This window comes from Falco punctatus (genome assembly GCF_963210335.1).
Source record: "Falco punctatus genome assembly, chromosome: 1".
Lineage (NCBI taxonomy): Eukaryota > Metazoa > Chordata > Aves > Falconiformes > Falconidae > Falco > Falco punctatus.
In genome coordinates this window covers 18,474,309-18,489,966 of record NC_137580.1, presented here as the reverse complement: position 1 = coordinate 18,489,966, position 15,658 = coordinate 18,474,309, and the positions used below count along the sequence as shown (strand labels likewise).

The window sequence follows — 15,658 nt, the reverse complement described above, 5'->3', positions numbered from 1 at the left end:
GCTGGTGAGAGAATAATTTCTGCTAAAAAGAAAAGGCTCCTGATATGCAAACTGAGGGTACCCATTGCCTTTTTCACTTTGCCAACAGAGCAAGACCCCGTACAGCCCTGGTGTACTGTAAGCAGGGAGCAGTCTCCCGACTCCCAGCTGCATTTCTTATGGACTTTTGCAACAGGATAAGAGGGAGCTGACAGCCAGCCTTATGCTTCAAGGGAACCCGACTGAATTGCTGCTTCCCAGAGCAGCTCACTCTCAGAGAGTAAACAGTTGCTGGGATGTGTTTTCTCATCACATGCTTCTCTGTTCACTGTAGTATTTATGTTTTGAGGTCTTGAGTAGTCAGTGAAATACATGTAGCCATTATTTATTTATATATAATAAATAAATTTTTATACTTAGACTTAAGACTTTTAGTCTTACTGTCACTGAGATCTCCATTGGAAGTAAAAGAATGTGCAGCCCTTCTCAGGCTGGTCCTGTTAAAGTTTAAGAGAGCTGCTTCATCCCAGCTGTAGGCAGCGATTGTGGAAGCTCTGCTGAACCCTGAGGTCTGGTGAAGCCAAGAGAGGATTTATAGTTAGGCAGCCTGACGGTGCATCTGATGGAGTTGCCTGGAGTGTTTCATAGATAATAATTTGTAGAGATTTTTCACTAGTGGGGGCTGCCAGGAATTGCACGTAGGAGGGATACCAGCAAAGACTTTAGAGCAGGGGTCCTCAAACTACAGCCCACAGGCCGGGTACGGCCCTCCAGGGTCCTCAATCTGGCCCCCGGTATTTACAGACCCCCCCACCCCCTGCCGGGGGTTGAGGGGGGAAACCAAGCAGCCACAGATGACTGCCTGCCACTTCATCTGTGCGCCAGCTGCCTTTTTAAATAAAAAGTTTGAGGACCCCTGCTTTAGAGACTACCTTCGGTATTTCTCCTCCAGTACTGGCACTTTTGATTAGCAATTTTAAGTTTGTGAGTGGGACAAGAAAGAATTTTGGGTGAATGTAGAGACAGTCTTAGAAGGAGAGGGCAAGTGTAGAGGAGAAAATTGGAAAGCCATTAGCTACAGGTTGGGGTCAGACTGAGTCTGCGTGACAGCATCAGTCAGAGAGGTGTGCATGCCATCTTCAGCTGTTGTAAAATCTTTTCACTCATGGCAGGCCGCTTGGGCCTAACAATCCTTGATTTGAAGACAGCTGTTTTGGATCACCATAAGGAGATGTGCCAGGAGAGAGCAGCCCTTGTGAAACCTGTACTCTGCCAAGAGTCACTGCTGAACAGAGGCAGCGCTGCGTTCCGGGGGAGCTGAGCTCTCCAGTCTGGGTGAGGACAGACCCCGGGACACGCGAGGGACCACGCAGGAGGGCTGGGCGGTGGTGCCGGGGGTCAGCTCCAGAGAGCAGGGCTGCAGGCTCCCTGTGGCAGGCGGTCCCGCCAGGGCCACTTCAAAGGGTAGGGGAGAGCAAGCTCGCTGTCAGCTGGGCACCGCAGTCACCTCCGTGGGAAGCAGAACGGGCTGAGGAGCTCGCCTCGTCCCTGGCCGCCTGGGACGGGGTATCCGCCTCCCTGCCGAGCCCGACCCCGCACCGGCGGCTCCGCGCACGCTGCCCGCCGCTGCCTCTCCCCGGGCGGAGCGCAGCCCGGCGCCCCCGCAGCCCCGCACCGCCGAGGGAGGGACGGGCGGGCACTGCCGCGGCCGCCCCCGCCCCCGCCGCACCTCCCGACCGCCCGCGGCGGGCAGCGGCGTTGGCGCCCGCCCCGGCTCCGCAGCGAGCGCGGGAGCGTCAGCCCGCCCGGCCCGGCTCGGCTCGGGGCCCCGGCCCAGCACGGCGCGCAGGTGAGGGCGGCCCCGGGGCCGCCACCGCGGAGAAGGCGCCGGCGGGTGCGGGCGGGGACCTGGGGAGGCCGGGACCGCGCCGCAGCGGGCGGGGAGCCGGGGGGCGGCCGCGGCCTCCCCGGGGTGGCGCCGGGCTCCAGCGGGGCGCGGCGGCGGTGCTGGCCCGGCGGTACCGGCACCCCGCAGCCCCGAGGGGCTCCCGGTGTCCGGGCGGCGCTCGGCGGCCGCTGGCGCTGGACCCCGGCGGGAGGGCGGGGGCATCCTCTTCGTCTGCGGTGGGGCTTGGGGCTACCCGGCTGCTGGCCTCGCTCTGCCTCTGGCAGACCCCTCGAAGGAGCGTGTGCGGTGCCCGGTAGCAAACACAGAGCATGCTCTGGTTTTGCCTTTTCTCATTACTTATGGCTAAGGATTGGTCAGACCCTGGGGGCAAAAGGTTTTAAGTTTTCTGTTGGAATTAACTACTGTAATGCTAGAGTGCCTGTCAGTCTTAATCCTTGATTCCTGCTGTATGCTTGGCCATGAGTTTCCTATGTTAGGAGCCAACGAAGGTCACCGTGTGGAAATAGGGATCTGTCAGATCTGACTGCTGGTTCCATTGTATGTTGACGATTAATTGCACATATACAATGGGAAGGCAGAAGTTCCTAATGTTTTCTCTCCAGTGCAGTTGCTATATTATGAACTTTGATCATCATCTCTTTATGCAGTAAACCTGTTTCTGGAAGCCATCTAAATAGTAGGGTTTTCAGTGCCCTGGGGCACAGAAATTTGTTTACGTTCTCCTGTGCCATACAAATTTATTTCTGACATACTACCCTGTTAGTTATCAAGCTGAAGCACCAGCTGTCAAAGTGTATCCAGGAAATGGGAGCAAAAGAAAAATATTATGCAAAGTCACAATAAGCAAAACAGAGTTGGGAAGAAAGGAAAACTAGATTTGCAGTGTGAGCTACCTTGTCAAGTATTTCAATTCCAACCCACTGAAGGCCGCAAACCAGAATCGAATTGTGCATCTGTTAAAACTATGGTTATACTAGCTAGTAATAGCAAATTGCTGAAGCTTCCCAATTTATTTCTTGTTGCCTGATCAGTGTACCTTGTCAGGGGCACATTCTTATCTGGGTCCAATAAAATGGTAAAATAGATTCACTTAAGCCACATCACTTGGGGTTCAACCTGAAAAAGTTGGACTTCATTTATGAGGCAGACTCACAGCTACTTTGTAGCCTACTATTGGCACTAGCAGCATGATTGCCTAGTTAGTGCAACAGAACTTTTATAAAAGTTATTAAAATAGCTTTTTGATGAGGCAAAAATCAGAGTGCAAGGAAACAATTTGCTGTTCTAAGGCAGGTATTTCCTGTGCTGTGGTCTTTTGCAACAGCAAGATACAGTTGAACAGAGTTCATCAAGAGCCTGAGCAGGGGTTTTGGGAAAAGCTCGATGGGACAGTACATCTCATTCCTCCTCTCCTGGTGGAGCTCTCGTTAGGCTTGAATAAACCAAACTGTAACCCAGCACTGTTGTGGCCCACTGATGGGATTTATAGGCAGGCATTACTCCCCAAGACTAATTTTGGAGTTAGTGATTGTTGAACACTAGACTCCCAAAAGCAATGCATGAGTATTTCCCTCCTCAGCTTATGCAGTTAATACAGCCTGACCTAAGCAGCACATACTTCCTTGCTCATCTTGAAATTATACAATAAAATTTACGAAAGATAGTGTCCAGGGAAGGAGGTAGGGTCACTGCAAATCTGCTGAAGGCTGCTAATTGCAGCAAGTGCTTGAAGCATAGGTATTCTGACAGAAGTTGAAACTTTTTTTTCTGGTCACTTTTCACGAGTAGACCATGGAAGGGGGGAGTTTTCTGTGAAAGGTAATTGTTCCTTGACAGCAGTAGCTGCTGTTAATGCTAACAAATGTGAGCCAGTTTGAAATGATTAAGAGAGCTACAGGAACAGTGCCAGCTGCCTGTTCTTGGTAGGAGTAAATTAGGTCTAACTTTGTGCTGCCCTGAATTTGTCATCAGCAAAAAGACAGCAAGATTAGTCAAACTTTTGGAGTGATGTCTGTATAAGGAAGGACTGAATAAGCTAGGAGCTGTCATTCTGGGAAAGAATTCAGGCATACGTTCAGGTACAGAGGTAGGACAGGAATTTACAAAATACTATGGAAAAGGTTAATAGAGGTAAGTCTTTGTGAAACTACTTTTCCTGACTTTGATATCCCTGGTTGTACTTGAAGAAACAAATAAAAGGAGGTAGTTCTTCATGCAAGAAGCAGACCTGTGCAACTCTTGCTAGGGTCCTGCCAGGGTCTGCAGATAGGAAGTTTACAGGGGTTAAGTAGGGAAATGGGACAAGTACTAGGGTTAGAGATCCCTTGAGGATTAAATGAAGCATATCAGGCTCAGGAAATCTGAAATGTCAGTCAAGCAGCCTGTATGCTCATCCTGTTGATACCCTTTCCCGGGCATCTGCTTATGGCCATGGCCGGAGATAGTCTACAAGCTAGCCAGACTCCCGTTCTGATCAGTATGACTGTCCTTTTATGGTCATAACCCTTAAAGTCATTTAAAAAAATTATTAACACGTATGCTTGACAATCACATATCCTTTATGCGAGGCACATATGCGCCCACCCCACTGGCCAAATTAGTTTGTGTGCTCAATAATTATTCTTCACTGGGGAAGTGACCCAAACTTTTTTTTCTTCTAAAAGTTCTCTTGCTTCAGTAGTAAAGCATAAGCTTGTCGTCTGTCTGCTGTTTGTTTGTCTTCCTAAGGCTGATAGGAGCTTACACATCTCTTCAACTCACAAAAAAGAACTGGTTGCCATCAAGTCTTTTGCTTTGTTTCCACCAGCCTACTCATTGCCTTTTACTCCTCTGACTTTCAGTACTGGAAAGGATGAAAACAATCAACTATGTTTACTATAGTTGTCTATCTCAAAGTCAGCTGCCAGTTAAATACTAAATTCATTAATTTGCATTCATTTTTTTTTTTTTCTTCTTGTTGGGGAATGAAATAAAACCACAAATTTATTTTCTCACCTAGGTTTCTGGACAAAATGGGGAATGGATCAGTGAAACCCAAGCATTTGAGGCGGACAGATAGACATGTAGCAAACCTCTCTATTGGCTGTGCTGGCAACAATAAGTTTTTGAAGGACCCAGGTCTAGGCATCAATGTGATCAGTGGGCAGGCTGATGTTCTTTACAGCAGGGTGCTTGAACTGGAAAAGGAGCTGAAGAGAAAAGATCAAGAGTTGCAAGAGGGTCAAAGTCATGTTGCTGAGCTTCAGGAGCACTTGGCTATGCAGACTAAGGTGATAGCAGAACTCACCAAGGAACTTCAGAGCAAGTGTATACAGTTGAACAAGCTGCAGGATGTTGTTAGCACTCAAGGAGAGCACTCTCTTCAGCCTTCTCCATTTAAAGTGGCTTCAAGGATTCAAGCCTCTGCTGATAGGAGGAGAGGAGCCAAGGAAGGTGTATCTGCAGAGCCGACAACACAGCTATATGATTTGAACAGGCAAGCTACGTTTTCGTTTGAAAAAGCAAGAGTCCGAAAGGATTCCAGGTGAGCTCATTTCAGGGGGGTTATATGCTTGTGTTACAGGGTCCACTTTTATCACAATGATACCCTGTCCTCGTGATAAATCAAGATTCAAGTATTCATCTTTTTTAAACAGACTTTGTTACTGTGTTAGTTAGATGCTGGTTGAGTTTGTGTGTAACTTTAACCAAGAATCATCTGTGTCCCGCAGACTTGAAGATGGAGAGCGGTGGGTAGCCTCTGCATTTTAGTTGAGGAAATTAGTTAGTCTCTTTGGGATTTATCTTTACTGCCAGCTAAGCAGGACATAAGCCTCTTCTCAGGTCTAGGTTTGACTAGTGCTTGCAGCTTAAGCTATACTCTGGAGCACTGATGAACAGAAGGCTGGATGCCTTCACGTGGGTTCGGATTCTTATTCTGATAGCATGGATGGCTTGGGAAGGAGCAGGTGGCTCCAACTTAGCTCTCCCAAATGCAGCATGGACACCAACTCTGAGCTGTATACAAAGTTTTTCAGCCCAGTTTCGACTCAGTCTAGTGCAAAATATGAGGAAATGTTTTGTATGGTACAATTATTCTCTTCGCAGCTTCCTCCTGCCCTCCAGCTTCTGATGGTCATGGTGTAGGAACCTAAATTTACTTGTTCCTCTTTGAATCCAATTATACTTCTGGCCTCTACAAGAGCCAAAAATACCCATGGTCGCAGCTGACCTTGTGGACAGAGGTATGAGACTGGTATCCTTAAACATACCTTAGACCCTCTGTTGCCTTGCAGTGTAGACATAACCTGAGTATTTGTTTTAACACAGTGGTAGCCAGAATCTATCTGCACTTCAACCAGCAGCTTCAGTGTCTCAGACTTGTGAGGAGCTTTATTACTCTGTTAAGAATTAATGGCTTGTTTGAGGCTGTACTGTAGTAGACCTGAGAGCTGGCAGACTTGATTTCTCATCCGTCATGTCCAGCACTGCACATTAGAGGCTGTCTTGTGAACTAGAAAGGCTGCCTGAGTCACCATAAGGAGCTGAAAACTTTGTCTAGCAGTGTTTTCCCAGAGTAAGGGAACTGTATTTTTTATCACAAGTACCTGAGCAGTTTAAATAATTGTTTGGTTTAGAAGTGTTCTGTTGTAATTACCTGTCTTCTTGGCATGATCCTTGTGCTGCAGTCCACCAGATTGTTTTTCTGGAGTGCTTTCAGAGGCAGAATTGTAACAGCATTGAGGAGTGAACCAAAGGGAAGAGCCAGTTGATTAGCCAAGTGCAGCACAGACTTTGCCTTTCAGAAGAAAAACACATATTGTAGCTTAAATAATCTGAATGTAATGCTGATCATGTGATAGAAGCAGACCTAGAAATTTTCCTTCTTGATTCAGTGGCTCAGCACTTCTAAAAACATTTCCTTTTTTGTTGTATGCCGTCTCTATTTTCTTGTCTTTCTAAAAGATTTAGTGTAACATAACAGGGTAAAGGAGCAGTTCTCTTCCTCTCCCCTCCTTTCATCTCTTATAGTCTGGTTCAGAGATGGTCATCGTTACTGCTAGGGCTCCCATAGATTTATAACAACTTAGAACACACCATTCCTAAATTTATTCTGATGCATACTCCTCTGGAAACAACTGACCGCTTAAGCATGCACTGCATTGGCAGTAAGAGCACACCATTCCTCCCTTCTCCCCATTCCAGCTTTTCTGTGATTCTGCTTTGCTTTCTTCTTCTTAGTACTTGCACACTCTTGAATTTTCATTTAAATTCTTGTCTTCCACAATGGTCATTAAACTTGGATTTGTCTGCTAATTATTGTCCTTAAAGTAAGTAATTTGAGAGTGAAGTGGAACTCCTTATTTGTTTGATTATCTAGCACTAGGAAGTGTACAAACCTGGCCAGAGCAATTAGAATTAGAGAGTTGCCATGTGTTCTATACAAAAAAAGGAGTTGCTTCTCAAGCTTCAGTGTGAAACTAAGTAAAAACATTTTGGACATACAACCAAATCTTCAATTTTTAATACTAAAATATTAATTTAACATAAATATGTGACTTGTAACTGACTAAAGAACTTATGTCAGCATCTTTCATGGGAGTCAGGATTATGACTGAATAAAAACATACCTTGCAGCAGCCCTGCAGGAAAGGACTTGGGAATACTGGTGGATGCTAAATTCAACATGAGGCATTAGAAAAAGTAATTTCTAGGGTATCTTAAGTATTCAGTAGATCATTCCAGACATTACAAATATATTTTCTTGGACTGTTAAACTTCAACTTCATATTTTACCCAGTGTTTTTAAACTTCATTTTCTGCAAGTGACCATTTTCTAGCTTTAGCTCTTGGTGAGAAATGAAGTGGTAATCTTTCTGTGTTTTACATATAGGTCCAAGTGTGGTCCAGTAGTCAGGAAGACAATTAAATAGTGAAATATGGTCTTGTGTTATTGGCGTTTCAGCAGGTGGGGGTTTTCTTGTTGTTGGGATTTTTTTAGTGATGCTTTCTATTAACGTTCTTTTTGCCTGAAGTAGTTAGGTAAAAGACAATTCAGACTAGTTTTGGGTTTATATACAGTTTAGACCATCTCCAGGAGTTCATGTCTTTGAAACCTTTGGCTGTGGTTCTGAAACTTAAATCTGCCTTATTAATGGGTACATGTCATCTGCTTTGCAGTGATCAAAGTGACTTTGTTCAAATACCTTAGGCTTTGAAAGACTAGACGTCTTGGATTATGTACAGCAAGTATGGGTGATGAGTTAATACATATGCAAGACACTAATGAACCCTCAGTTCCTGTGATGTGATCAATTTAAAAAAAACTTGGAACTCATACCCAAATGTCGTGGTTTAACCCCAACTGGCAACTAAGTACCACAGAGCCACTTGCTCACTTCCTCCTACAGTGGGATGGGGAGAGAATCAGAAGAGTAAAAGTGAGAAAACTTGTGGGTTGATATAAAGACAGTTTAATAAGTAAAGCAAGACCCGTGCACGCAAGCAAAGCGAAACAAAGAATTCATTTAATACTTCCCATGGGCAGGCAGGTGCTCAGCCATCTCCAGGAAAGCTGGGCTCCATCCCACAGAACAGTTACTTGGGAAGACAAATACTATCACTCCAAACATCGCCCTACTTTCCTCTTTCTTCCCCCAGCTTTATGTACTGAGCCTGACATTCTATGGCCTGGAATACCCCTTTGGCTAGTTCAGGCCAGCTGTCCTGGCTGTGTCCCCTCCCAATTTCTTGTGCCCCTCCAGCCCTCTCGCTGGCTGGACCTGAGAAACTGAAAAGCCCTTGACTTAGTATAAACGTTACCCAGCAACAACTAAAAACATCAGTATGTTATCAACATTCGTCCTACACCCAATCCAAAACACAGCACTGCACCAGATTCTGAGAAGAAAATTAACTCTATCACAGTCAAAACCAGAATACCAAAGTATTTCTCATTTGCAAGTTAACATTTTTTTCCTGCCACAGCCAGCTTAATGTTAGCTTCTGCTCTGTGTCAATTCTTAGACCTGGACAGAATGCTTTTTTAAATTACCCTTATAGAAGATGTATTTCATAGACCAACATATATTGTAGTCACAGAGCGAAGAATTTATGCTTTCTCCAATAAATCAAGTAATAGTGAAAGGTCTTGGCTCAGACTTCTGGGGTGGGGGCACATTATCTTTGGATGCAATAGTGGCCAAAGTATCGTTTGATTTTGAAACAGTTTGGAAGCAAACAGATGTGAAAAAAAACACCACAAAACTGTTTTAGACGTAGCACTACTGTGCCCCTCCGTTAGATAAGCCTATGATACACATACACTTGTTTAAGCCACCATCACCTTGCTAACGAGACAACCAAATGCTGGAAGGCGCACACACTGCGCTTCCTTACCTCGGCTGTAAATACTGTAGCAGGTCAAAGTCAGACAGTTGGCATACATGTAAGGACAATGTCTCACCTTCACTGTCTACAGAATTCTGTCTACTGTAATTAAAAAATACTGATCCTTTAGCCTAACAGTGTCCATAGCAGTGCTCAGAGTTACTGGTATAGGTAGCTGCCTCCCCTTTACAGAGAGAGGACTTAGTGCAGCCCCACTTCTGCATAAGGCAATTGCACAGTGTTGTTCTGCAGTTGTGAGAAGAGCTGTTTCAAAAGGAGGGGAAGCTCCATGCTACATTCTTAAATTTGCATTGAGTCCAGAGCGTTACTAGTTCCTTTTAGAAACATTTGTAAAACAAATGGCACAATTTTATGCTATGCATTTAGCAGAATTTTAAGTGCCATACTTTTGTGTGGAGTATCCCAGCATGAATAATTTTCATGAAAGTTTTAGAAGTTTTCAATCGTTCTTGATCTATCCTCTATGAGTGGATATTTTCTCATGTATATATGTCATCTCTTGAACTAGTTGGATAAATCCTCTCAATTTCCAAAAATAAGAGTTTTTCCTTAATGGAAGTTTGAGCATTGAACATTTAACTGAAGCCTAAAGATTTGAGCTTGAACACAGTATATGAAAGCAGATCTCTCGAACAAGTCTTTCAAATGGAAAAAAAATTAATCTCTTATCCTTTGCTGTGTTAAGTATCTGGGTGTCTCAGTATCCATAGGACTTGATTCTCCGTTTTTCTGTGTCCTTCCAGAGCATGCTATCACCATCAGCAGCCTTTAAGTTGTCTATATCAAGTCCCTTTTCATTATGGGCTCAGGATCATGACCCAGTTCTCTTATCAGCCGTTATTGTTTGGGGAGAAACTATTCTGACACTTGACATTGATATCTTTTACCAGTCAATGACAGCAGATAACCAAAAATCTCTTATTGTAGCAGACGGGTATATTAAGAGAAAGCAATGCTCTGCAAAGTATATCTTGTACCCTTGTACCTATGAGATGACATCTGTCTTATGATAGGAATAAATACCTAATCCTGTTCACAAAAAAGCCTTTCTTAAAGTGTCAAGTGCTATTTCATATGATTGACTGGGAATGCATTGAAAGAGGCAGGGGAAACATTTTCACAAGAGCTGAAAGCAGGGAGGGGAACAAAACCAGGAGGAGGGTGCTATGGCAAAGCTGGCCCTGGGCAGTGAAGGAAAGTCCTGCTAGTGGCAAGACCAAGAAATATCTCAACACCAGTACAGTTCTGTGGAGCTGTGCGCCCCCTTTTTAGCCATGCAGTAGTAGTCATCAGGACAGTGACTGGCACCAATACAGGATTAAACGTCTTCTGTCCTTTCAGGACATCTAGTTATTTCCAGCAGCAGTTCTCAAAAGTGGGGCAGGTATAGGGGAAGCTGAGGAAAACAATGGAGAGAGAACTGTTAGATAGATACTGTGCTGGATGCACATGAAATGACTAAGCAGCTGATTCAGGAGCCTGAGCCGTGGCTGTTGTACTCATGTGTCCTTCACTCTGTGGGCAGCAGCACTTTCTGAAAACAGCAAAGCCTCCTGTCCTGTATTAGTGCTCATTTTGCGTATGAGTTTATGAACCATTACTGTATTTTATTGTAGTATTGTATGCATGATGCAGTCCAGGGTGAATTAAATAAGCAAGGTTGGTTTTAGCAGAAAACAAAGTTAGAGATTATATTCTAAAAACCCTGTTGCTTTCAGCAGAAACAAAGTTATGATCTCTGTTTCTAAACACAATCCTTACCATAGCTACCTGATTTTATTTTTCTTGCCTCATCTCATCACCTTTACTTATTTTCATTCATTATGCAGCTAGTAACATTGTAAGTCTGCTTACTTGCTTTAACTAATTGTTTGTTCCTGGATTTTCTTCAGGAGATTTCCCCACATAATCTAGTTTTGATGATAACCTTGCATTGTTCTATGAATACAAGCAAGAGCGAGCCTTAAATGCCTCAGAAAGCTGTTAGGGTGTTTATTTTGTTGCATAGCTTCCTTACACAGACATATTAAGAACACAGGGACTTCAAGGCAGAATTTATCTTTCATTTCAGCAGTAAAGGAAAAGTACTCAGTAGGTCCATAAAAGCTCCATCAGTGCAGTAGTTGCTTAATTGCATTCATTTCTGGCATGGATTCAAGGCACTGCTTTATAGGAAGCCCTTGACCCAGAACATAGACAAGTCAATCAGAGCTCATAGATTGCCTGGTACAGATGTAAGCCAGCTTTCTCTCTGATAGTTAGTCATTATTAGTGGATTCATCCACTGTTGATTTTTCCACATCTTCTTAAAATCCAACCACTGGGCTCATCCACCGGTGGCTCAGATAGACTGTTCTTGCCTTTACAACTCCCCCATTTATGTGTATTGCCTGCTGCAGGAAGTGGTGCAGAGGCTCTGTCTCGGGGAGCAGCAAGAACAGAGTTTCTCTGCAAGAGTGTGTGAATCAGCGGTGACTGCAGCACAGGCAAAGCCCTCACTAACCAAGGCACCATCCCACCAGGCGTGGACAGGACAGGCAGAGCAGGGTGGTGAGAACAGGGTCCACCAGGAGTCTGGCAGAAGAAGAGACCACTCAGATGTGAGCTGTAACCAAGAGACTAAAACAAAGTACTTACAATAACTAGGCCAATACCCATCCAGAGGACAAAACCAAATCAATTATTTCTATAATATAGCTCAGGCAAGAAGTGAATGCCCAGACGTAAGCTTAGGTTATAAAGACAGATGGGCAGAGGGTGCATGGGTGGTGGTCCCATGTGAGGCTGATCAGGGTAATTAAGGCCTTTTACTGCCCTCAGGGCCCCGACAGGCCAGTCCTTGGTCACTGATTTACCTGCCTTTTGTCTGACTTTTATAGGTGCCCTGAAGCATTTCCAAAGACTTTTTAACAAAACAGCTTGGGATGGGTATAGTTTGTTACAGTATCACAAAGTGTGTATCGTGTAAGTTTATTGTCTTGAATGCTGAATTTTAGAAAGCAAAGAGGTCCAGCATTAATGGCTGCATACCTATATCCACAAGCCTTTGTGTTATATTTTTACTTCTGATTATGCCCTAAAAACTCCTAAAAGCACTAAAGGGCCTGCTTTGGGAAGGTTCCCTTATGTTTAGTCATCCTTCAGGAGACAGTATATTTGGCATCCCACATGAGCAGACTACTACAGGATTTTTACTCAGGTAAGACCATTTATGCTGTTTGTTGTCATCTGGGCAAAGGAAGCGGGCAAAGGAGAGGTGGAAAGAATTTTACGGGGCAGTGGATGGAGGGCAAGAAGCAATATGGGAGGTATCAGCATGAACCCTCCACCTCCACACACACCTTTCCTGGATCCTGGACTTACTATGTGAGTTTTGGGACAACATTCAACAGGTACATTGCAAGCTGACCTTGCGATCATGTCCTGATCATAAATTTGCTTAGCAACTATGAACGGGGAATGCCACAGGATCAATGTTATTTTGCAGGTGGCAAGGGAAGTTTTCTGTAGTCGTTTTCTTGATCACATTTGTTTACAACTTGCTTCATTTTTTCCACTACCAATGTCTTCTAACATTTTCCTAACAGCAGCACCTGTGAATCCTGTTTTTGCATACTTTTCTTTCCTTGCATCTTTCCTCACCACAAGGGAGAAACTCTTCATGAGGTCTTAGTACCATCTGTGTTGACTTTAACCTTGTTCTTATCATTGGTATTATGTTTTTGCTGGATATTATAAAAAATGTATTAGAATGTCGGAAAAGTGGACCTGATTTTGTAACGGGTTGCCATTCCTGTACGGGCAGTGATATGTAAAGTCATACCTTTCATGTTTCTTACTTTCAGGTAAGCAAGGCTATATACCTTAGTTGTGCAATGGGGAAAGAATGTGGTGAGAAGCAGTGCAACACTTTCTGGGGAGCATGTCTTCTACTGGGGGCCTTTTTACATCTGACCTGATGCTTTCTGCAGGCAGGGTCACACAGGAAGAAAGAGGCCATAGCATGGCACAGCTAATGGGATGTGTATTAACTGCAAGAATTGTAACGTTTGTTAGTGGTACTGGTCACAAATGTGTTAGAATTGAGAGGGAGCATCCTGAGAGGAATGAATACCTGGTGAATGATATACCCCAACCATGCCACATCTTTTAAACTTTGGTTTTTTATTTGAAACCAGTGAGAAGAAGCTTATCACGGATGCCCTGAATAAAAATCAGTTCTTGAAGAGACTGGAGCCTCACCAGATCCGGGATATGGTGGAATGTATGTATGAAAGGACTTTCCAGCAAGGGAGCTATGTCATCAGACAGGGAGAGCCGGGCAATCACATTTTTGTGCTCAAAGGTGAATACTGCTTACTCATACAATGCACAAGCACAAGAAACAGGAAAGTAATTTAGAATTCTTTGCAGGAAACCACAATGATGATGTTTGTGCTCTTAAATCATTTATGCTGGCCCTGCTGAGGGCAATGCACGTTTTACCTGTGACTTTTTGAAACAGTGAGAGCAACAAAAAGCACCTTAGAAACTTGAACCTTGATTTAATGCTATTGTGTGACCTCTTCCATTTCTGAAAGCCTAGAGGCCAGCAAATCTTTTCTGTTGTAGGTATAGCCAACCCTTTCTTCTCTGAAGGAAGAGGAGGTATAATTTAAAATACAGAAACCTGCTCAACAGTGCAGCCACTTCTGAAATAAAACTTACTTTTCAACATTCATGAGAGCTTATACCAGTTTTCTGTGTATGGGAAACTGAGAGATGAAGTCTGAGTTTACCAATCTCAAAGCTTAGATTTTTTTTGTTAAAAAAAACAGCTGCTGCTTTTTCCTGGAAAAAACTCACAATACAACAAAACAAAAAACAAGCTGTAGGATAAGAAGACTTTCCTAAAATAATGCCGACAGGTCTGAAGTAATCTCACTGCAGTCATCCATTCATCTGCACTGATTGCTACTGTGCTTACACTCAAATCTCAGATCAGCCATAGTGGAGCCCAAGTTTTAGGAACAACTGAAAGTTGCTCCTAGCAGCAAGACTCTCTTTCATCATCTCACTATAAAAAAAAAAAAAATAGTATTTGTGATTAATTTGCATACTTCATCAGTTCTGGACAATTAGAAGGCTCAGAGGCTCATATAAATCAGAGTTCGTGCTGTAAAGAGTATGTTCTGTTAGGGCAGGAATATTTAAGCCAGGAGCATGCTGGTATAGATTGGAAAGCACATCTTCTGATTTCTGGCTTCATATGGATGGGTTAGTTTGAAAAATTGATGGTAGCTGTGTTAGGTTAACATAGATGGTGCAGGGAGAAAGAGGGAGTCAGATTTGCAATGGGGTAGCTATATTCTTGCTAGGCAAAATGAAAATATTTTGAAAAACAGATTAAATATGAGGAAGAAGTTGTGCACCTGGAAATTTTTCTGGCACATTAGACCTTTTTTGAGGAGTCAGTAGGTGTCTTTGAGAGAAGACGGACAAACTTTCTGAACATGTTTAGGGGAGGGCTCTTTGGGGCCATAACCCATGAAGAAATTCAGATTTGCTTTGACTTTTGCTAGGTTCATAGTAAGGCTCAAGGACAATTTCTTAAAGGAAGATTCAATGTGCTTTTCATTTGTCTGCCTTCTCCTTTGCATTCTGCACATAAATACATAAACATGTATATGAACAAACAAACCTTATGAGTAATTTCTCCTGTGATCATTATTTTAAGACTTGCTTGTCTACATCACACCATCTGAACCAGTACTGACAGTTTGCTGTAGAAAAGATTTATCCCATCGGGATTTAAAACAGCACTTTTCCATGGCCTTTTTAGTGTTGATAAGTTTTTCTCAGCTTTCCTTCCCTTCCAGACCAGATTTGTAGATGAGCAAGACATTTGGGGAGAGGAAAAAAAATAATCTCTACTGGTTTAACATGTGTTTCAAAGCACTGTTTGCGTCGTTGCTCCCATTCCTGTGCTCCAGGTAGTGCAAAGCCAGAAATATATTGATGTGTTTTCCCCTCACTCTGTGCAGTTGAGCTCAGTTTTAATACCTGTTATCATGATGATTTTTGACAGAGGGCAGTCTGGAAGTCTTTCAACAGAATAAACTACTCTCTTCAATACCTGCCTGGACAGCATTTGGTGAACTAGCCATTTTATACAACTGCACACGGACAGCCTCTGTGAAAGGTACCTAAGGTTTATTATAACAACATTGCTCAAAATGAAAACTATATACTTTTGTGAGGTCCCTGTTATATCCAGATTTTCTGTGAAGTTTTCATTTAATAGATGTATGCATGTCCTGATTATCTACAGTAAGCTCACATTTCATTCCTTGAATTCTTTCTGCTTGGGAACTCTAATAATGCTATACCATGAATATAATT

The 15,658-nt window shown here is 43.5% G+C and overlaps 1 protein-coding gene across 3 annotated transcripts in view; it reads left to right on the top strand.

The window, feature by feature from the left end:
- Positions 1-1,720: 1,720 nt before the first annotated feature.
- Positions 1,721-15,658, top strand: part of PRKG2 (protein kinase cGMP-dependent 2) — a 30,358-nt gene continuing 16,420 nt past the window's right edge. Inside the window, exons 1-4 of one of the 3 annotated variants that reach the window (XM_080399749.1) lie at positions 1,721-1,828; positions 4,887-5,411; positions 13,456-13,622; positions 15,345-15,458. In XM_080399749.1, the coding sequence (XP_080255875.1) occupies positions 4,900-5,411; positions 13,456-13,622; positions 15,345-15,458 (793 nt within the window). In that variant the 5' untranslated portion in view covers positions 1,721-1,828; positions 4,887-4,899. Of the gene's footprint in view, positions 12,670-13,455; positions 13,623-15,344; positions 15,459-15,658 lie in introns of all 3 variants that reach the window. The other 2 variants (XM_080399750.1, XM_080399751.1) reach the window with 2 other exon arrangements.